The sequence below is a fragment of the Myodes glareolus genome, chromosome 9, assembly GCF_982192425.1.
Source record: "Myodes glareolus chromosome 9, mMyoGla1.1, whole genome shotgun sequence".
Classification (NCBI taxonomy): Eukaryota; Metazoa; Chordata; class Mammalia; order Rodentia; family Cricetidae; genus Myodes; species Myodes glareolus.
Window position 1 is genome coordinate 24,273,749 of NC_142034.1, and position 22,791 is coordinate 24,296,539.

At 45.7% G+C, this 22,791-nt stretch overlaps 1 protein-coding gene across 3 annotated transcripts in view; it reads left to right on the top strand.

The window, feature by feature from the left end:
- Positions 1-22,791, top strand: part of Ikzf3 (IKAROS family zinc finger 3) — a 91,953-nt gene that overhangs the window by 53,753 nt on the left and 15,409 nt on the right. Inside the window, exons 4-7 of one of the 3 annotated variants that reach the window (XM_087910028.1) lie at positions 6,511-6,759; positions 8,047-8,214; positions 11,136-11,252; positions 20,697-20,813. In XM_087910028.1, coding sequence (XP_087766154.1) covers positions 6,511-6,759; positions 8,047-8,214; positions 11,136-11,252; positions 20,697-20,813 — 651 coding nt within the window. Of the gene's footprint in view, positions 1-6,510; positions 6,760-8,046; positions 8,215-11,135; positions 11,253-20,262; positions 20,577-20,696; positions 20,814-22,791 lie in introns of those variants that run through there. The other 2 variants (XM_048450800.3, XM_048450801.3) reach the window with 2 other exon arrangements.

Below are 22,791 nucleotides of genomic sequence, written 5' to 3' on the forward strand. Positions count from 1 at the left end.
CTCAGACGACTGAGGCCCTTCTCTCAAGTTAGTAGATCAAGGCGATGCTTCCAAGATATCCAGGTTTTATTCTATTCTTAGTGGCAAATGGGAGGCGAAGGGACATACATGTTACAGGGCTCGTGTGGAGGTCAGAGGACAATTTTCAGGAGACAGTTCTCTGACTTGGTCTTGGTTTTGAGTCAGGGTGTCACTATGTAATCCCAGCCTTGACCTTCCCCACCCCACCTCCCATCTCCATCTTTAGAGCACTGACCTGTAGCACCATATGCCTGGCTAGTTTGGTTATTATTATTTTGGGGTTTTGGTGTTTTTAAGGGGAATTTAGAAACTGGAGAGATGATGGTTCAGTAGTTTTAAGAGAATGGGTTACTCTGCCAGAGGACCTAGGTTTGATTCCCAGAACTCACATGATGGCTCACAACTGTTTGTATCTCCAGTTCCAGGAGATCTGATACCTTCTTCGGGCGTCTACAGGCATCAGGCACCCAAGTAATGCAGACAACATATGCAGACAAAACGCCCATATCCATGAAGCAAAGCAAGTCGTCTTTTATTTTGTTGGTCTTGTTTTTGAGACAGGATTTCTCTATATCCTGCCTGTCCTAGAACTAGCTTTGTAGACCAGGCTGGCCTCACACTCACAGAGATCCTTCTGCCTCTGCCTCTGCCTCACGAGTACTGGGATTAAAGGCGTGTGCCACTACTGCCCAGCTACAAAATAAAATAATATTTAAAAGGAGCCAGGCAGTGGTGGCACACACCTTTAGTCCCAGCACTTGGGAGGCAGAGGCAGGCAGATCTCTGTGAGTTCAGGCCAGCCCGGCCTTCAAAGAAAGTTCCAGGACAGCTAGAGCTGTTACACAAAGAAACCCTGTCTTGAAAAAACAAACAAGTAAATGGAGCGTATTTTTGTATTTGGTTTTGTGGTCATTGTTGCTGTTTTTGATATGAAGTCTCATTACATTGCCCACAATATTCTCGGGCGCATGAGCTCTGTGGTCGTTCCTCCTCAGCCTCCTGAGTAGCTGACACAACCGGTGTGGACCATGAGCCCAGCACCTCAGCTCTTTTGAATGTGTGCATGTGTGCAGAGATGTTCACATGAGTCCCCGTGCCCACAGAAGCCAGCGGGAGCATCACCATATACCCTGTGGTTGGAGCTACAGGTGGTTGTGAGTTGCCCAATGTGGGTACTGGAAACGGAACTAAGGTCTTCAGCAGGAGCCATGTGCACTTGGATCCATGCTGCCTCTCTCTAGATCAGCCCGTCTTTGCTTTTACAGACACCGGCGAAGTGACGTCATAGAGAACACTGCGTTACACAATACATGCAGAGTCTCGGTGGCTTCTGTCCTCAGCTGGCTCAATGGCTGTAGGGAATAAGAGAGAATTTATAAGTAGCCTAGAGGAAGAAAGAACAGGCTGTTTTCCAGCTGTGAGAATCAGAGAAGACAGAGTGGGGGAAATGGTGTATTAATTTGACTTGGGCTTGTGGCGATGTTGGGGAAAGACTGTCTAGTTGATGGAAATAATATGAACAAACCAAGGACACTTAGATGTGTAGATGGATAAAGACGTCTGAGTAGTAAAAACCAACGTCCTCAAGATAAGCTTGAACCAGATACAAAAAGCCCTTTTAGTATTGTTTCTGCATTTGGACTTTATTTTGTGGTCAGTGGAGAATATTCAAGGGTTTGGGCAGGGCCATGGCATGGCCAGAGCTATAATCTTAGGACAACCAATAATACACACGATGAGCTGGAGAGGTGAACAGCATGGAGACTGCAGATCGCAGGAGAGGGATGGGGTCTTGGAATAAAGAGGCGTGGGAAGCGGTGGGTGGAGATTAGGTAAGCACTAAACTGATGAGTCCTTGAAAGTGAGGCCCAAACAAAAGAAACAAAAGGAGGTTGTGAGGCTGGTAGCTTGAGTAACTGGGAAGAAGTGTTTGACTTTAGAAGACTTGGAAAGAGGATTGAAGAGGAGCCAAGAGTCGCAGGTGGAGCTGTATACATCTGGGGATTGATCATAGACGGCGTCGGTTGGAGCCTTTAGGAATGGATGAAATTGCCATAGAGAAGTACTTAGAGAAAAGAAAACAGAGGCTCAGCCACAGTAATTAGGAGGGAAACAGGGGACGGGAATGATCAGAAAAGAGGTTCAGTTCATTGAAGAATGAAGCGCACAGAAGAACGGGGAGCGGTGGCCAGTGTCCAAGAGTTCTGGAGAGCAGCAGACACGAACTCACCGTATTTCTGAGTGTGTAGATTACTGCAGGGGACAGAGCCAGTGAGATATGGAGGCAGAAGCTGGATTCCAGGAAAGCAGTAAGAGTTGATCTGACTACAAAGTGTCTGGGAGAGAGAGTGTGCTTAGGTTCCTTGTGATGCTTAGGTCTATGCGATCAACATAGACCACAAAGAACACAGAAGAAGGAAGGAGTTTGCCCTAGAGAATCTGAAGTCAGAACGACCAACTCAGTGAGGCGTTTCCAAACCAGTGTCCAGGGTTGAAGACCTGAAGAAGAGAGCTCACCTATTAGGAATAAATCAGTTTGGAGTCGTAGATTGCTAGTTTGATAGTAGGCATGTGTGTTACTATGGGCTGTTAGTAAAATCCCTTCCTTTCTCTGGCTCCTACAAATCTTCCTCCCAAAATATGGAATGAATCTCTTCATTAGGGGAGTCCAGTGTCTTCCCTGCTTTGGATTCAGTGGCCCACGTTTGGAGGCTAGGGCTGAGTCTAATAGTCTCTCAAGAATCCTCTTCGTGCTTTTGTTCCTGTGTAGTTGAGTTTACATCTCTGTTTGCCTTTCCAAGATAAACCATAAAGCTGCTGAACCCAGTAACCATGCAGAAAGATTACCCAGATTGTTTATCTAAAGCTAGTGAATAGACCACCATACCAGGAACTTTTTTGGTGGAACAGTCGAATATTCTTCTCCAGCGCCCCCACCCATGTGACTCCTAGGCTTTCCAGACCTCCCCCATCTTAAACACTGCCTTCCTTGCTCGACAGCCGAGGACTGAAAAGTCAAGCTCTGATAGTGAGCTGGGTTGGCTGGGGTACTGAGTTCCAGGTCTGGCCTCCACAGCCAAAACCATAATGAAAGAAGCAGCTGTCCCCAGACCCCTGTTTAGAGAAAGGGGCATGCTCGGGTCCCACCACTTTCTAAAGTCACTGAGTGTGCAGTAGCCCGAGTGCAGTCACGTTCATATTTTCCCTTTCTTTCTTTCCTCTTCATTTTTGCTTATTTTTTTTTTCAAGGCAGGTTTCCTCTGTGTAGCCTTAGCTGTCCTGGAACTCGCTCTGTAGATCAGACTGGCCTCAAACTCAGAGATCTGCCTGCCTCTGCCTCCCAAGTGCTGGGATTAAAAGCGTGCTCCTCCACTGCCCTGCCTGTTCACGTTTTCTAACCCAAATGAAAAGGATTCCTTTCTGCTGGTCCTTTCAATCTACTGGTCTTGGTTCTCGGTAGAAGAAGTTTTCCGTTGAGGTTCTTTTCAACGCCTACATGCAAACTGAAGTGCACTCAAGCTTTGGTGGGACGTCACCCACAGCTGGAGCGACAGAGGCAGAGAGGAGGGCACCGGCTCCAGGCCACTCTTCTCTCAAAAGTGAAAAACAGCAAAACCAAAAACAACAAAACAGATTCCATATGAAAGCAGAAAATATCCATTCAGAAAGAGAGAGAGAGAGAGAGAGAGAGAGAGGAGATTAACTTCTTCCCCGTAGGACAAGATTCGTAGGGTGACAAACGTGGCCTGTGTTGCGCTTGCTCTGCAGCCATGAATGGCTGCAGTCAGGAGGTTGTGAACCGTGACCTGCGGTGAGCCATGGGACAGTGGCAGCCGTGGAACAGTGGCAGCCGTGGCCCTGGCAGTGGGGGGTGAGGCTTTGTCTTGCTCTATTAAGCACAGTTAATATAGATGAAAGGTAACCTTGATAGAAGTGGAAACTGAAACTGGGGTGGAAGGCAGCCCGTGCAGCTGCTCTCGTACTTCCTCCTGTGACAGCGGGATCAACACGTCTGATGTGTTTTGGAAGGGATGTAGCTTTTAAAAATACCATTTTTTTTTCAGAGTGTTTTGGGTTTTTACATCGACCCCAGCGAAGGAAGGGCGTGGAATAGACTTGTTAAACAGCCACTTTGCCTTTTTTGATATGAGTGTGTGGGGGCAAGCCAACTAACTGATAGTTTAAGTTTAGTTTTTTTGTTGCTGTTTAAATTTTTATTTTGGGCTGGAGAGATGGCTTGGTGGTTAAGAACACTGACTGCTCTTCCAGAAGATCTGGGTTCAATTTCCAGCACCCACATGGCAGCTCACAACTGTCTGTAATTCTAGTTCCAGGGAACCCAACACCCATGACAAAACACCAGTGCACATAAAATATAAATAAATAAATAAATTATTTTATGTGTGTGAATGTTTTGATTGAAAGTATGTTTGTGGCCTCCCATGTTCCTGTGGAAGCTAAAACAGGGCATCAGATCCTCTGGAACTGGGGTTTTGGGAAGTTGTGAGCCACCGTGTGGTGCTGGGTACCAACCCAGGTCCTCTGTGAGAGCAGCCAGGGCTCTTAGCTGCTGAATCATCCCTCCGGCGCTAGCACACCTCTGCCAGGAACTGGCCGTGCAAAATCGGGAAAATGGCTGAATGTGTCTCTGCTTCCACATTTCCCATCTGAGAAAGAAGAAACTTGGAGAAATTGATCTCTAAATTCTCTTTCATTCTCAATTCCATTGGCTCGTGTTTCTTTGTGGAAAAGTAAAGCTTCCAGTTTCTAAAAACTCGGTGTTTGAAAGAATAAGCACTGTGCATAGCATACTTTATATATGTAAATCTCTTACAAAAGCTGGTCCCATGAAGCAAATTTTTCAGGGCTTTTTCCCTTGAGGTGGGGGCCAGGCTGACCTGGAACTCACTGTGTAGGCTACACTGACCTCAGACTCAAGAGAGACCTGCCTGCCCCAGCACTCCAAGTGCTGGCACCAAAACTGTATGCTACCGCATCCCGCGTGCCTTCTGGGTCTTATGTTATTCTTAAAAGACTTGTAGAGGGCTTAGGCAGTGCCTCAGTTTACCATACATGTGTGTTTGCCTCACTCAGGAAGGCCTGAGCTTAATCTCCAGCCCCCAAATGAAATGGCAGGTGTGACGGGCACCTGTAACCCGGCACTGAGGGGGTGAAGACAAGAGGATTCTGGTGCTCACTAGCTGGCTAGTCAGCCTAGCCTGATCGCAGAACCTCAGGTCCAGCAGAGAGAGAGAGAGAAAGAGAGAGAGAGAGAGAGAGAGAGAGAGAGAGAGTAAAAAATCAAGGTAACAGCTCTTGAGAAGTGACATCTGAGTTGACTTTGACCTACACACATGCATGCACACACACAAATGTAGAATATCTGGAGAGGTCTTTGGGAAGAAATGCTGGCCTAGATTCTGAGTTCCAGCCCTCTGACTGTACCCACCTGAAAAGAGAAAAAAAAAAAAAAAAGCCCAACAGTGCAGCAACCATTTAAAGAATGGTACTTAGGCCAGGCCGTGGTGGCACACGTCTTTAATCCTAGCACTTGGGAGGCAGAGACAGGTGGATCTCTGTGAGTTCAAGCCAGCCTGATCTACAGAATAAGTTCCAGGACAGCCAGGGCTACACAGAGAAACCTTGTCTAGAAACACTCGCCCCCCACCCCCCGCCACACACATAAAAAATACTTAGTCATCCAACATACTTGGATCAGTCCCTCTTCTCAATTAACTGATCTAGGATCTTGAGCTTAGTCCTATTTAGATTAGGTCTAGCTATCTCTTCCCCTAACTGGTTTGAACTCAGCTGATCCTGATCAATAGAAGGTAGAACTAACCTCAGATCGAAGGAAAGCATCCTTTTGTCCAGCTCTGTTCACTAACACTAGCACTTCCTCTGCTTGCAGCGCTGGCTCTGCCACTTCCAAGACAGAATAAGAGTTTTCCCCTCTGTTCTCCAGGAAGGAATGGCAAAACATGGCTTTTACTCTCCCGCTCTCAATCTTGGTGGGCTACCCGGAGGCCTTCGTAGCATCAAAATGATGTTTTCGTCTCAAAACCAAAGAGTTAGTCCCATTGTCTTTTTAGCTGCAGCCACCAAGAAAGATCTGAGACTTCCTTCTCTCCAAGGACCAGGGACAGGCTGTTCAAAACGTTTATTTCACGGTCTCTTTGGATAATCACAGCTAAAACTTGTTACCTCTCATCTTCTGGATGGCCTAGGACACTGCCGTGCGTACTTGTGTGTATGTGTATGTGTGTGCGTGCATGAGTGCGTGCGTGTGTGTGTGTGTGTGTGTGTGTGTCTAACTGTGGTTCTGAATTCTAATAATGAGTGATCACCTCTGGCAACTCTCTTGCTTTGTATGTACACAGTGTTTCGTGAGCTTCCTCCGTATTTATCCAACTGTGGGCCTCTCTTCTGAGCGGCTTCACAGCTTCGAATACAGTCATTGTTCATTTCTCGCATTCCTGTCCCCTGCAGAAGACGCCATGAAAGTGAAAGATGAATACAGCGAAAGAGATGAGAGCATTTTGAAGCCGGAGCCCCTGGGAAATGCAGAAGAGAGCGAGATTCCTTACGGCTATGTGAGAGAGTATAATGAATATGAAAACATTAAGCACGCTCCGTACGACGGCGGCAGGCCGAGCAGTGGGAAGATGAACTGCGATGTGTGCGGATTGTCCTGCATCAGCTTCAATGTCCTGATGGTTCATAAGCGAAGCCATACTGGTAAATAGTCTCCTCTCTCAGTTCTCAGAACTGTCCGTGTGTGGCCATGGGAGGGACGAAGCGGCGGTGTTTGGGTCTTGCTTTGGCTTCCTCCGGTACTTTCTGCTATAGTGTTGCTGTTTCTCTCACCCTTTGCATTGCCGTTTTACCCAGACACTCTAGTTTCTGCTTCACCATGCATTTGGCAAACACACAGAAAATACTACAAATGAAAAGAGACTAACAAAGGCCTGATGGGGTGGCGCACGCCTTGACGCCCAGCACTGGGGAGGCAGAGGCAGGTGGATCTCTGAGTTCAAGGCCAGCCTGGTCTACGTCTGAGTTCCAGGGCACTCAATGCTGCAAAGTGAGACCTGGGGGGGGGGGGGGGAGAGGAGGTGGGGCCAGAGAGAGAGAGAGAGAGAGAGAGAGAGAGAGACTGACCAATGAAAATAGCCACCAAGGTTAGCCGAATAGCCTTCCTTCAGTCAGTAAGCAGGAGTTGGAAAAATCTTCCAAGTGTTTTGACAAGGCACATCCATGAAAGCGGGTGCCCTTTCTGTGGGTTCAGATCTAATGGATAAAATGATATGGGTTTTATTGTCGGTTTTAAATACATCTTCATGCAGTAAACAAGGAGTCCTAGGAAGGCCTAGGAACGAGTCACACTGAGTCTAGCCCTCATCTGGTGCAGGGACTCCAGGGTGAAAGGCTGGGCCTTGACATCTTACATCTTGCATCTAAGTGCACTCAGGAGACTGAAACAGGAAGACCATCATGAGTTCCATGCCATCCTTGGGTACAGAGGAACGGCCCTGTCAAAAAGAAAAGATTAAAACCGCCAAACAAAACAACGACCTTAGTCCCAGCACTCAGGAGGCAGAGGCAGGAGGATCTCTGTGAGTTTGGAGCCAACCTGGTCTACAGAGCGAGTTCCAGGTTAGGGCTACATAGTGAGGTCCTGTCTCAAAAATACAAGAAAGCTTGACTCTCTGAGTCCTCCTTCAAAGGCGACTGCGTTCAGATGCCAAGAAGTAGAAAAACCTGTAGGCAGCTCCCAAGGCTGCTTGGGTCCCTTGGCCGTGACTCAGAGCAAGATCACCAGACTAGCTGTACTGAGTGGGAGTGTTCGTTCTGCAAGGAAGAGGATCCCACAAGTCTCTGCCCCTCAGAATGTAGTTCCCAAGTGACCTCTCAGCAAGGGCAGAACCGCCCAAGAGATGGACTTTGGCCGTGGGCGTCTAATCTGGGCACGTGCTTTTCCCCTAGCCTTGTGATGAGAGTTCTTCTTTTCCGTCCTCCCTGAAGGTGAACGTCCGTTCCAGTGTAATCAGTGCGGGGCATCTTTTACTCAGAAAGGCAACCTCCTCCGTCACATTAAGCTACACACAGGGGAAAAGCCTTTCAAGTGTCACCTCTGCAACTACGCATGCCAAAGAAGAGACGCGCTCACGGGACACCTTAGGACACACTCTGGTAAGTGAGGGGCACAAGCGTTCCACATCCAGTGGCTGTGGAAACAAGAGAGAGTTAAGCGTGGTGGCTTCAGTCTGCCGCTCGCCCTCTGAAGGGTTCTGTCCGCAGAGACCTCTAGGGCTAACTGCCCTTCCGTTGAGGTATTAATTGCTCTCCGTCTGCCTCGGTGGAAACCGTCTCCGGCATCCTTGTGCCTTCGTAATTCTTGTGAGAAAAAAATCGTGGCCATCAATATTTTTATGGTAAATTTTATTTCTTAATATGTACACACCCTTTTCCAGCTTTCCATTCACGAAACGACACCAGCAAATTATGTTTAGTTTGTAAATTATTAAAAAGTGTAAAGCAGGGGCCTGAAGAGGTGGCTCGGCGGTGGAGAGCAAGTATTGTTCTTCCAGGAGATAAGGGTTTCATTGTTGGCACCCACATCCATTGCCTCACAGCCAACACCAACTCCATCTCCAGGAGACCGGATGCTGCTGGTCGCCATATGTACAATATCACATAGTTTAAAATAATAAAAATGTAAATCAGACATAAATTTTTATTTGAGGTTCCTTTTGGTTGTTTTGGGATAAATTTCTTATTCATTTTTTGTTTGTTTGGTTTTGTTGTTATTGTTTTGTTTTTATTTTAGTTTTTGAGATGGGTCCCTACTTTGCAGTCCTGATTGAACTGGAATTCACTGTGTGTACCAGGGTAGCCTCACAGTTGTAGCCGCCTTCCTGCCTTTCCTGTGTGCTATAATTGCAGGCGTGTAACACTTTACCCAGCTTCTTGCTAAGTTTCCTAACCCCAGCTTTCCCCTTCTTCACCCCACTTATTTTTAAGCCCTAAGAGCAACAACAAGAATTCTTAAAAAGCCACCTGCTGCCTCGGTCTTTTCAATCCTTATTTTGAACAAGCAAGGTGACACTTTTTTTTTTTAACATTTAGAATTTCCCTCTTAGAAAAATAAGGCGAATCTTATTTTCAAAATTGGAACCTCATGTTCTTGATGTTATCTGGCAATTTTTTTAATTTAAGAAGAGAGAGAGAGAGATGGGTTTGTTTTTATGTCAGTCCACATTACTGCTTTGACTAAAGCCCAGTCTCAGAACTACTCACAATTCAGAGTAAGGTCAAACAAGCCGACCTCAGCAAAACCCATGAGAGATCACATGTGGCAAAGAGGGGTTTTCTCTCTCTCTCTCTCTCTCTCTCTCTCTCTCTCTCTTTCTCATTTGTTGATGTAACAAAATAGTGATGAGTTTGATGGAAAGAAAGAAAAAGAAGATTCTCTCCTGCCCTTTTCAAACTTAGTGCTGATAAGTCTTTTGAGATAGATGCCAGAGCACCCAAGTTATACAGAAATTAAAAAAAAAAAAGTTTAGCCTTTGCAAGCCTGTGATTTATTTTAGTCTGGGGTTTTATAAGGATCTTCTGAGTGTGCTTCTATTCCCAAAGCATGAGGAATTGGAAAATAAAACATTGTTGGTTTTTTTTTTTTTTTTTAAGAGGGCTCACACTTTTTAGGTTGAGTTTTATCAAAAGATACGGGCAACTTATGAGGAAAACTACTTTTGATTTGTTTAGAAGATAAGTTGAAGTCATTTTTGCAATTCATTCTTTTTGATCATTTGTTCTTTCCAGACAGGGTCTCACTATGTAGCCCTGGGTGTCTTGGAACTCACTCTGTAGACCAGGCAGGCTTCGAACTCTCAGCGATCCCCCTGCCTCTGCCTCCAGAGTGCTGGGACTAAATGCATGTGCAGTTAGACCTGGTTACTGCAATTCATTCTTAATTCTATTATTAAAAATGTTCTTTGTTAATAAGCCCTGTCTTTGACCACGCTTGTTTAAAGCCACTTTACAGGAACGGCCCACACACTTCAAACATGTCTAGCCCGACCCCAATGTCCACGGACCACCTTATTTCTTACCTACAGTTAGATGGACAGCACAGAGTAGGAAGGATGCCCTCCCATTCCCATTAATTTTAGTGAATGAGCGTTTTCCCTTGCATACATTGGTCCAAGGAAGTCAAAGGAGGGCATCAGGTCCCCTGGAATTAGATTCAGTATGGATGGTGGCGAGCTGCCCTGTGGGTGCTGGGAACCAAGCCCAGATCCTCTGCAAGAGCAGAGTGCTCTAACCATCAGGTGACCTCTCCAGCCCCAGTAGTTAAGTGATCTCAACTGCTGAACCATTGTTCCAGGTCCCAAATAATTGACTTTGTTTTGGTTTTTAAATAGGGTTTCACCATATACATCAGCCTGGTCTCAAATTCACAAAGAGCCTCCTGTCTATGTTGGGATTAAAGGTGTGTGCCACCACACCTGGACCCATTTCACTCTTACCCCACACTACCCTCCTTGAAGAATAAAGGATTCTTGTCTGTCTGTCTGTCTGTCTGTCTATCTATCTATCTATCTATCTATCTACCTCTGCTTATCTCTCTGTGTGTGTCTCTGTCTCTCTTTCTCTCTCTTCTCTCTCTCTCAGCCTTCTTTCTAACTCTAGATTCCCTAGGACTGGAGTTACAGCCAGTCTGAACCACCCCATTTGGGTGTAGGAACCAAAGCTCAGTCCTCTGAAAGAGCAACCAGTACCCTTCAGTGCCGAGCCATCTCTCTAGTCCTGGGACCTGCTTTGGTTAACAGAAAAGAAACAAGGTTTAACCCAGAGCCAAACACGAAGTAAAGCAGCAGTCACCCACTGCAGACCCGTCCATCTGCGACAGGACGCCCTCCTTTAAATACACTGGCGGAAGAGCCCCTCCTAGACCGTAGTCCTGTTTCAGCTTAGCGGATTTGACAGCGACACAGACTTGGAGGCGTGGGTCTGGCTGGGCCAGCAGCCTCATCCCTAGAGACCAGTGTCTTCTCAGAGCCGGGGTCTCGGTGTGTGGGGTCCCTGAGTGCTCTGTGTCTTCTTTCCAGTGGAGAAACCCTACAAGTGTGAATTCTGCGGACGGAGCTACAAGCAGAGAAGCTCCCTGGAGGAACACAAGGAGCGGTGCCGCACGTTTCTCCAGAATTCCGACCTGGGGGATGCCAGTAAGTTCCACAGGGCCTGTTCCCCCCACTTGTCAGTGAGCACTTGCCCCCCTAGGTGGTGGAGCAGGTTTTATATAGACAGAGAGATGAGCAAGGAGAGATGGGGAGTGCCCTGGAGAGAAACAGAGCAGGAAGTGCAGGGTAAGGGTGACATCGGGAAGATGTCCACCAGGTGATGTTCTGATGGACTCGAAGGCGTGGTAGTGAGCCCCACGGAGCACTGGTGATCAGTACGTGCGAAGGAATGTAAATATAGCCCCATGTACCAGGAACAGAGTGAGCAAGGGGATGTGAAGCCAGAGGGGAAAGAGGAAACTAGATCTTATCAGGCCTCGGAGGCCATCGTAAAGACTTTTGAGCAAAACTGAAAATCTTTGAGCCCAGACAGGTGACATCATCGGACTTCTCATTTGAAAGCCACCACCCTGCTTTGTTCCTGAGAATAGATTGCCTTTCGGACAAGCTAGATAGATCTTGGGGAATCCAGTTGGGAGTCTGTGGCAAGAATTCACTCCAAAGGGAACTGTGTCTTGGCAGTGGTGGGAGTTAGGGCGTTCTGATTCAAAGGCAGAGCCAGCAGGCTTTCCTGGCTATGGTGGAATGGTGATCTCAAAGGGTGATGCAGGCTGGGGAATGGTTAGGGAAGAATCAGGAACACACTCAAGGATTTTCTTTGCACAGGGCCCAGTGGTGATGTCCTGGTCTGCCCATGTGACTTGCTGTGACGTTTGTACTTGGCTTCGAGGGGTTTGCCCCGGGATTTGAACTGTATAGCTTCTGACCCCAGATTTTAACACCGTGTGTGTCCTCCTCCGTGTCCAGTGTGGTCTTATTTCTTTCTCATCCTTTCATTGAGTCAGCCTAAAGCTTCTCTCGAATGGCGTCTCTGACAATCATCCTTCGTTCAACCCGTTTGACCCTTAATCTGGTTCTTCAGCTTGGGGTGGGGACTTGGTTCCTAGAGCCAAGTCCTTATGGAGAATGGGAGGCATCCTCGTGGGCATTGGTCTTTGGCTGCAGTAGCTGCGCTGGGACATTTTGAGCAGTCTAAAGCAGATGATTACGGAGGGCGACAGTGCAGTGTGAGCATTACGAAAAGCAGAGTGGAAATCCTGAGTGTTCACCCCATGGAGTGGAAAGAAACTTGGGCTTTAGATCAAGGCCGTTTCCTGGTTTAGGGGCTGGCCAACCGAAGCCTGTGGGTCTTTGCTTGCTTCTACCTTTTATCCTGATGGCATCTTGAGTTTTATCAAGGGTTCTTATTCCTCCTTGTTTCTAAAGAATGCCACTTGCTACCTTAAGAAAAACAAGGACGGCTTGGTGTTCGCTATCTTAAGGGGCATGCTGAGTTGTGAGTTAGTGTTTGCCCATAAAAGAAACATCTATTCCTACCTTCTCCCTTTGGAGGTGGGAAAACAAAGACTTGTCAAAATCCCGTGACTAACTTAAAAATGGCTAGCGCTTTAGTTTGCTTGTTTGGTTGAGTTTGTGTATGCACGCAAGCACACGTGTACATGTGCACACATGCATTTGTCTGGAGTATTTTTTATTATTTTTTTAAACCACATATATTTTTTTAAAATATTTTTTATGGTTTATTTAACTTTATTTTATGTGCATTGGTGTGAAGGTGTCAGATCCCCTGAAACTGGATCTTCAGACAGTTGTGAGCTGCCATGTGGGTGCTGGGAATTGAACCCGGGTCCTCTGCAAGAGCAGTCAGTGCTCTTAACCACTGAGCCATCTCTCCAGCCCCACATATATTTTTTAAAATTCATTTTACATTCCAACCACAGTTCTCTCTCCCATTCCTCCTCCTGCTCCCTGTATTTTTTTTTAAATCAATCCATATTCTATAAGAGCCAGGTGTGGTGGCACATCCTTTCCTCTCAGCAATAGGAGGCAGAGGCAGACAGATCACTGAATTTGAAGCCAGCCTGGTCTACAGAGTGAGTTCCAGGACAGCCAGAGCTACGGGCAGAGACTCTTTCTCAAAAAATAACAAAGAATAAAGTAAGAAATAAATAAAGCTGGCAACCATCATCCTTATCTAATTCCAGAACATTTGCCACTCCCAAGAGAGACGCCCCGCCTACCAGCCTTCATTTCCCTGCCTCCCATGTCTGGCAACAGCTCCCCTACTTCGGGTCTCTGCTGATTTCCCTGTACCAGATAAAGTCACATAAGTGCAGTCACACCACAGGGAGCCTTTTGAGCCTGCTCTTCTAGCAGACGTAAGGCTTTTGGTTTCAGCCATGTTGAAACATGTTCTCCTGCTTCTTTCTTTTCTACAGCTGAATAACAGTTCACATATGGACTGACCAGAGTGTGCTTTCGCAGACATTGGTTCATTGGTAGGGGATTTACTTTCCATCTTGGGAAATAATAAACTTTATTTTTAATAGTCATATATTATCTGGACAGCAAAAGAAATATAACAACATATACTGAAGAGACACACGTGTGTGTGTGGTGTGTGTGTATGTGGTATGTTTGATGTGTGCGTGTGTGGTATGTGTGTGGTGTGGGGGTGTGGGGTGTGTATATGTGTTGTGAGTGTGTGAGTGTGTGTGTGTGTGCTGTGTGTGCATGTGTGGTGTGTGTGTGGTGTATGTGTTTGGGTGTGTGGGGTGTGTGTGTGGTATATGTGGGGGGGGTGTGTATGTGGTGTGTGTGTGGTGTTTGTGTGTGTGTATGTGTATGTGGTGTGTGTGTTTGTGGTGTATTGTGTGGTGTGTGTGGTGTGGGGGTGTGGGGTGTATATATGTGATGTGAGTGTGTGTGTACTGTGTGTGCATTGTGGTATGTATGGTGTATGTGTGTGGGTGTGTGATATGGGTGTTGTGTTTGTGCATGTGTGTGTGTGTATGTGGTGTGTGTGGGGGGTGTGTGTGTATGTGTGTATGTGTGTGTGGTGTCTTGAGTCTCCTGGAATGGGAATAAGGGAATCAGCAATTCTACCCCATAGGCAATAATAAAATGATGATTTTTGAAGTAACTTTGACTTCACACCCCCATGCCATTTTAGGAATTTGAAGTTTACAAAGTTACCAGAAGAAGTTTTAGGCTGCTCAGAGTGCTGGGGCAGGAGGCACTGAGCTGCCGACGAAGCTAATTTGCATCCATAGGGCTGTTTGATGGATACGTGCCACAGAATTCAAGTCTCAGCAAAAAGTCAAGGGTTAACCAAGTCAGCAAATTTGATTGCTTTTTTTTTTTTTCTTTTCTTTTTTTCCAAGATAGGGCCTCTCTATGTAGCTCTGACTGACCTGAACCTTCTGCTATGTACGCCACCATGCCTGGCTTTGATTTCTTTTCTTTCTTTCTTTCTTTCTTTCTTTCTTTCTTTCTTTCTTTCTTTCTTTCTTTCTGACAAGTATGCCATAGTAGTGGTTTTAGGTTACAAAATGGGTAAAGTCACAGCTCAATCAAGTATAAATACCACACACTGTACTATATTTTGGGTCTCTTGGGCTTTTTATTCCTATACATTTTTTCCAGGATCCAAATGTAAAGGCCTTTTGTTTTAGCTCGGGCCTCTCCTTCACGGGCACCATTCCTTCTGTGGTTTCCATGTCTGTGTCCTTCCTGTAACTAAGAGTCCAGTATGGATGGATACAGTGTTCTATTCCAAACCTGACCAACGCAGTAATTTCCCCCCTAGACTTGAACTTCTGATTTCTACCTCCACCTCTCTCTGCAGTGGGACAGCGAGCATGTGCCTCCAATGCCCAGTTTGATGTGGTGCTGGGAATAGAACCCAGGACTTCGTGCAGACTAGATGCTCAAGCAGCTATACTTAGTTCCAGCCCCAGGGCAGGACATCCTAAATCTCTATTCCGCGTGTCACTTCTAAAACGCTATTTCGGAGCTCCTGTGCATGGGGCACTCACGCAGCAAGCACAGCTGGATGTGGCAGCAGGAGGCTGAGGCAGGAGGATTCTGAGTTGGAGGGTAGGGTAGTAAGAACCCATCTCTAAAGAAAGAAAAGTAAGTTAAGCTGTGGTGTAGTGTGAGAGCCGGTCAGGGGACAGAGCTGTCTGTCCTGGAAAGCAGGCCTCTCTGAAAGGGGACGGATGAAAGGTCTTTGAGAAAAGATCAGCCTCTGAAAGAACGCCAGTGCACAGTGACAGGACTTCTGTCTTGCTGGTCCTTGCTTTTACTCAGACACAGCTGATTCGGTTCTGTATCATGACCTGTTCGCAAAGATGAGGAAAAGCTAAGCCCCTACCCCTGAAGAACACACAGCGCATCGAGGCACTGGTCTAATAATGGAGACATATGAGTTATTGCAAGTTGAGTCCAAGTCTCTACAGCAGATGCCATGAGGGACGCCGTTGCAATATTCCTGCTGCCCAGTGGTGTGCAGATGGCCAGAAGGAACGGCAGATGACCATGGCTTTCATCTCCTTCATCTTCTTGATGTTACTGTGGCCTCGTTTCACACAACTTATACTCGTAGCCAAACCTTTCGTGAATAACCATGAGTTCTAGCAATAATAAGACATTTTATTGGCATTGATGAAGCTCAACCCCAGGGCCTTGCACATTCTAGACCAGCACTCTACCGCTGATAATAGCATTTATAAAGTAAGTGACCAAAACCAGATGTGATGACACACACCTTGAATCCCAGGACTCGGGAGGCAGAGGCAGGGGATCTCTTGTGAGTTCAAAGTCAGCCTGGTCTACAGGGTAGATTCTACATAGACAGTTCCGGGGCTGCATAGGGAGATCCTGTCAGAAAGAAAAAGCCCTAAGTGAATGATTGATGATGTTTATTTGTGAGTCTAGGAATTAAATTTTTTTCTTCTTTCTCATTGCTTCAGTGGAGCCAATGCAAGTACAAGGGTTTCAGGATGAAATCATATTTTACCATGTAGCCCACTTTTTCTTCTAAGAGTTAAAAAAAAAACAACAAAAACACCAAGTCTGTATTCCTAACAGTCTCATTTGACTTGATCCACAGGGCAACAGTTACATGTAGCTTTTTTGTTTGAACCTGCCTTGTCTTTGATAGCAATCTGTTGTTAGACAATCTCGTTGCACAATGACTCCACTTTGTTCCTGTCTCCATTAGCTGCTGACCACACCATAGAAGAGACCGGATGCAATGGCTGCTTTAAGCTCCATTTAACTCTTTGAGCCCTGATGAAGGATTTTGCAAAAGCAGAACACGAACACATAGTCAAAGCTACAGTTACTTTAAGGTTTAACAATGTATCATGGAAGCAGTTAAAAGTGAAGGCTTGTGCAGGGGATTAAAGGCAATTTATTTTTGTAGTTGTGGTTACCAATGACATTTTATTATTTTTCTAACATCTCTAAGAGCTGTTGCTAATAAAAATTGACCCTTACTTACTCCATAGTAGACAAAAGATGTGGAGGGAAATTGGGTCAAGAATTGCAGTCCTGCCCTTGTGCCCACTCAGGTACCAAATGTATCAATGTCCACCTTCCCAGACCCCCGCCCCCACCCTGGCAACACTAAACTGCCAAACACCACCTAGGAACGGATTTCCTGTTGCATCATTTAGACCCATTATCTTCTTCCCTTGCCACCTTGCCAAACTCGTTTTCTTCCACTTACATTTGTGGGACTCCTTGTAGCACAATAACAAGTCTAGACTGTGTGAATGGACAGTTGAGTCCTAAAGGCAAAGGGAGGACCAGAAGTCAGAAGGCTTTCCCCAAGCTCAGCTAACTCTGACAACTGACTTGATGTTTAAAAGATGCCTGTTCAGTGGTTTTGTCCATCCACTGTCTGACGGTTCAGAGGTAAAAAGACACAAAGTCTAGGAAAGAAAGCGGACCCTATTTTGTTGCCTGTTAGCCTTTGTCCACTCCGCGGTTGGGAATCGGTTAAATCTGTGAAGGGGAACTCAGTCCCTGGGGTGTGCTCCCGTGGCTGGGAGTGTCGCTGTTCTGCAGGACAGCTCTAGGAAGGGTGCAGTGGGCAAGCGGTCTCTTACTTCCCACAGAAGGCCTTTCCCTCTAAGCAGAGCTGTGAAGACGGAAAGCCTTCCCTCGTACCTCAGATTCTTTTTTCACCCATGAACACTCCAGAACGTTACTCTCTTAAATGTCAGCCATTTGGCCACTGGTTGACATGGTGAGAGTTATCTGGAAATGACTGCCAAGACCAGCGTGGTGGGTAACCAGGAATGAAAAGGGTGATGTTATCTCAGGAGGCTGCCATTTAGTGACATGCCCTAATTAGTTATTTAGGTCAATGTGTCCATGCATCAGCATCCTCCCAAATATAGAGGATGTCGTTGCGTGTGCCCACAAAACTGCTGCTGCTGCTGCTGCTGGTGACTTTGGTGGAACACGAGCAATGACTCCTAAGACATAAGTGGGAAACTGAGGCGTCATGCTTAGGGCAGGTCCCAGGTCATGATTTGGCCATGAGGGGAAGGACTAAAAGGGACCAAACACAGTGGTGAAGTGGGCTCCAAAGTAAAAATTCCCCAAATATTTGTTATTCTCCTTTCGACCTAAATCAATAACAGATATAGGCATGGTGCCTCTGATCCTCTCATACGCTCCTAGAGTACACACGGCTACCTTTACCCTACTTCTAAGAAAAAGGAACATTTAAAAAAAAAACAAAAAAAAAAAAAACCAGTAATCCCTTGTATTGGAAACCGACTTCAAATTCCAGGCGGTCTTTCATCTCTCTGCTCAGGGACTTTGGCTAGTGCCACATCTGGCGGTGGTTTGTGTGCAAGGAAATAATACGTATGATCATTTCCTGTTTGGTCATTGTAACCTGTCTCTGGACTGAGCAGAATTTGACCCACTTCACTCCAGAGCAGGGTCCTGTCACCAAGTGCTAATTCCAAGGACTTTACCAAGTCTGAAAGCAGCTTAGGCCCCTGGTTCTGAGCATAATCTTTTCATTTACGTAAATCGGTGTTGACAGCTGGAGCAGAACTAGGGATGTGTTTCTTCAGAGCCCAGAATTATTGTTGACAAGAGCCCACGTCAAATGATGTGGCGTTGCCATAATACTTATTTTTTCACTTTTGGAGACAGGTTTCCTTTATGACTGATTTTTAAAAACCACACAAAGCTCTGCATTGTGTAACACCCGAAACAGAGTTCTTCTGGTGACGGGAAGAAAGTGGAAAATAATTAATACTTGAAATGATCATTTTCTAATCTGGCAGTGGCCCTCTCCAGTCCAGCCTCTCTGGCCCTGGAGGTCTTTCCGGGTCATTCATTCCCTGCAAAGGTAGCCAGTGTCCTTTTTCTCTGGACATGTGTGCTGATTCTGTATATTGGAATCTTCACATGGCAAATACCTCAGACTCCTCAACTACCGGACAAGTGCAGACAGTTCCCAAACATGTGTGGGCACTGAGCTAGGGAATATCTCATTCTGTAGATATCAATTTTACCTTTTTAACTCTAGTCCCTTTTAAAAATTACATTTTCTTCTTCCTTAGTAGATACATTAGAAATGTATGACTTTCCAGTTTAGACTTTCTGAAGTGCTCATACAAAACAGAGATATAATGTCACAATATGTTTTCTTGGTTAGGGGTGGATACACCGTGGCCCTGGGGTCAAGTGTAGCCATCAGTCTGCTTGTATACTGGGTTTTTACTGTTTACTTATTTATTGTGCATGTGTGGTCTGTGGATGTGTCCACGTTTGTGTGTGTCTAGGTGTGCCTGGAGGCCAGAAGTCGATTTTGAATGTCTACTCAATCACTGTCCACCTTATTTCCTGAAACAGTCTCTCATTGAGCCTAGGCCTTGCCCATTAAAAGCTAGAATGCCTGGCTAGTGAGCCTCTGGGTTTCCTGCTGTCCCTGCTTCCCCAGTGCTGGGACTACAGGCTTGGGCTCTTTAGGTGGGTCCTGGGGATCCAAATTCAGGTTCTCGTGCTTATATAGCAAGCATGTCACAGGCTGAGACATCTCTCTGGTCCAGTTTTTACATTTTAACAGAGATGTGGAGCAGAGAACACTAATATAGAAAGGGACTGTGCATCCCACAGATTTAAAAATAGTTGCCACCGACATGAATGTAGTAGTGCAGGTGTGTAATCCCAGGACTTGAGGTTTGAGGCTAGCCTGGGAGCTGTGAAACAGAAAGACCCTGCCTCAAAAATAATAATGATTGCAAATGATCCTACACAGTGTTTACTCTTTGGTCTTTTTACAGAAATTATTTACCAGTCCTTGATTCCAGCATTATGAAGTTTTAGGCCTTCTATTTATAGCAGCTAGTGAGTTTTCACTCTTTAGACGTGGTGTCTCGTTGGTTACTGCTGGCTGTTCCAAAGAAAATTATATTTGTTCCACTTTACTATTTAAGTGTATTGGCATTATTTTTATATTCATCTAGTGCACTGAAATTCTGATTGTTCCCCCTCCCCAGTGTCACATGGTAGCCTAGGATGGCCTGCAGCTCACTGTGCAGCCCAGGCTAGTCTCAAACTCATAGCCATCCTCCTGCCTCGGTCTCCCAAGGATTGGGACTGTAGGCATGAGCCTCGTCGTCCTGTTGTGGCTGCCTTTAAAATCATCCAGGGAACTTGGAAAGCACGCTTGTCCTGTCCCAGTGAGCGGGAACCTGCCTGTGGATATCTAAGTGTGTGCCAGGCATTTGGGTTGGAGTAATTTGCAGCCAGGTCTGAAAACTCCAGCCCATGCCACTCAGATGTCTATCTGTGGGTTCATAACCAATCCACATTCTCGGGCAGTTGTTGTCATTTTTTCATTAGAAATACAATAGAAATGCAGTATATAGATAGCTCTTTAATTTTCAGACAGCAGTGTGGCTCAGGGACACGGTAATGGAAACAATTTTGAGATGTGGAGAACCTATGAAGCAACACACGGAACCCAGAGAAACGGAATTTGAAAGATAAGAACTGAGAGAAACGTAGTGAAGAAAAAAAATGACTCAGTATTTCAATACCCAAATCACTGGGTAGATTTCTTGCTATCTGGGCGAGTGTATCTATTTTCAAAAGTCTATTAACATAGGCAGAGCGGTGAATCTGGGGCACTGTGACTTTTTTTTTCAAAGTTGTTAAGAAGAATTATATCAGTGTGCAGGTGTCACATGCAGTTACTCAGAATCAGAAAGGAGCTGCCGAGGGTGAAAGGGCCTCCATCTATCTATCTTTTTGCAACCAACCACGTCCAAGCTATTTCTTCAATACTTCCTCTTGCTAATGAAGGTACTAGCTGGGGATGGGTCGGGCTTTCCCATCTCAGCATAAGACTGCAAGATTTGAATGTGCCCCAGAATTGGTCTCACTGACCACAGCAGGTACCCAGGGCAGGAAACCGAGCAGGACCCACAGGTAATGACAGCCCCGGGCATCAGCCCCCCAACCCGGCACAGGGAAGCTTCTTCCAGCTGGTTCCCCTTCCCCATTCTCCCCATGTACCAATGTATTCCTCTCCCTCTTCTTCCAAACCAGCAAGTGTGGAGGCAAGACACATCAAAGCGGAGATGGGAAGTGAAAGAGCGCTCGTTCTGGACAGATTAGCAAGCAATGTGGCAAAACGGAAAAGCTCGATGCCTCAGAAATTCATTGGTAAGGATGCACGGCCCTTTCTTGCTGCTGCCAGCAGATAACTCGACTGAGATAACATGGGGATGTTTACCGCACTTGCCTTTCCTAGCGCTGTCTGTTAAAACGGGTTTCCACTGTGTTCTTATTTGTTGTGGTCGGTTCGTTTTGATGGCTCTAGTATACAGAATTAAAAATATTATCTGAGGAGTCTTAGCTACAAAGCAGGGGAACATTTGGTATTGTTTCTTAAATGGAGTTGGTGTTAAAGATGCTGTTCCTTCCTCTTCCCTCTGAATGACATCTGTTGCATAGATTTATGCAACTTGCACCAGTAAAATGTTCAAGATAGCATCTTGGTAAAATTTTGTAATGATATGTTACAAGTTGGTTCTGTTAGCATGCTCTAACTTTTTTTTTAATGTTCTAAAATGTTCTAAAGTATATCGCCATATTTTCTTGAATTTGATTGAGAGCTCGCTTTAACAGAAAGTGGTTGGAGAAAAACGTGGACTTAAATAACTCAATTTGACTTGATCGCTTGTCTTACTGGAGTTAGCTTTTATGTCGCTGGTTTTCACATTGTCAAAAGCCACTGCAGACCGAGATGACTAAGAGACAGTTACGTCCACTTAAGTGTTGGGGACTTGCAAATGGTGGGGCTATTTCATGATTGCCCAGATGTTTGCACACTCGTGACCACAGTATTTAAAATAGATCTGGAGTTGCGAGCAGCTTAGGTGAATGTGTCAGTTTTATTATTAAATTGGAAGCTGGCGGTATTGAGCAAAAATAGTTATCACGTGAACAAAAATCTTCCTCGGCACTAATAACATTTGTCAATATCTCTTTGTAAAACTGCTTGCTGCTTCAGAAGTCTGACTTTAGTCTTCTTGTATTTATTCTTCTTAGTAGCTTTGATGCATCCCAAGTGCCTGTCTGCTTTTAACTCTGAGATTATTCTAATATAGGTAGCACTTTATAAGTAGGCATTCAGTTGAATTCTATGTTGAAAGAATCCATAGACTTTGAAATTACTGAAGTTGGTATTTCTGCCTATCTATTTTGTTGTTACTAGTTGGATATCTTTTGCATGCATGCTTTTAGTCGCTTCAAGAATAAATTGTAGCACATGTCTTTAAGCCCAACACTCACAAGACAGAGATGGGTAGATCTCTGTGAGTGTGAGACCATCCTGGTTCACATAGTGAGTTCCAGGCTAGCCAGGGCCATAGAGAGAGACTGTCTCCAAAAGAAAAGCGTGTGGTGATCAATGAATGAGATGTAATCCAAGGGGGTCTGGTGGATTATTCCTACATCCCTAGCACTAGGGAGGTAAAGGATCAGGAGTTTAAGACTATCCTCACCATATAGTAAGTTTGGGGCCAGCCTGGGCTATATGAGAGACCTATCTTAAAAAAGGAAGGGAGGGATGGAGGGAGGGAGGGAGGGAAGGAGGGAGATAGATAGATAGACAGACAGACAGACAGATAGATAGATAGATCTGTCTGTCAGTGAACCCATTCCTAAATCATGTCAGACTGAAGTTCGTGTGTTTCAGTTTAGGGAGCTTCCCCTCTCTACGCATTTTACCTCCCCTTGAGGAGACATGTCAAGGGGGCATGTGGTGACTTCCACAGACAGGCTATGCCCAGAGGATCAGTCAGGATGCCAAGGCATTACCTGTGTATCTTTGGACCTTGCTTGTGTGAGTAGACACTGATGAATTCAGAAGAAAGCCAGGGTTATCCGTCTCTACAAGGGAATCTTAGGTGGAGGACTGTTTAGACTAGAAATGGCCGAAGCTGATGTGGGAGGAGCATGGGATGAGACCAAGGAAGTCCAAGTAATGAGTCTCCGTTTCAGCCCAGAGAACCAAAATCTGAGAGAGAATACCTAGTCCTCACAGTTGGCTAAGCCAATGGCTGAGGCCAAGCCCTACTTACTGTGGTAGGTTTTTGTCCATTTTCATGTTTCCCTGGCTCTGCTGTTGCCTCGGAGA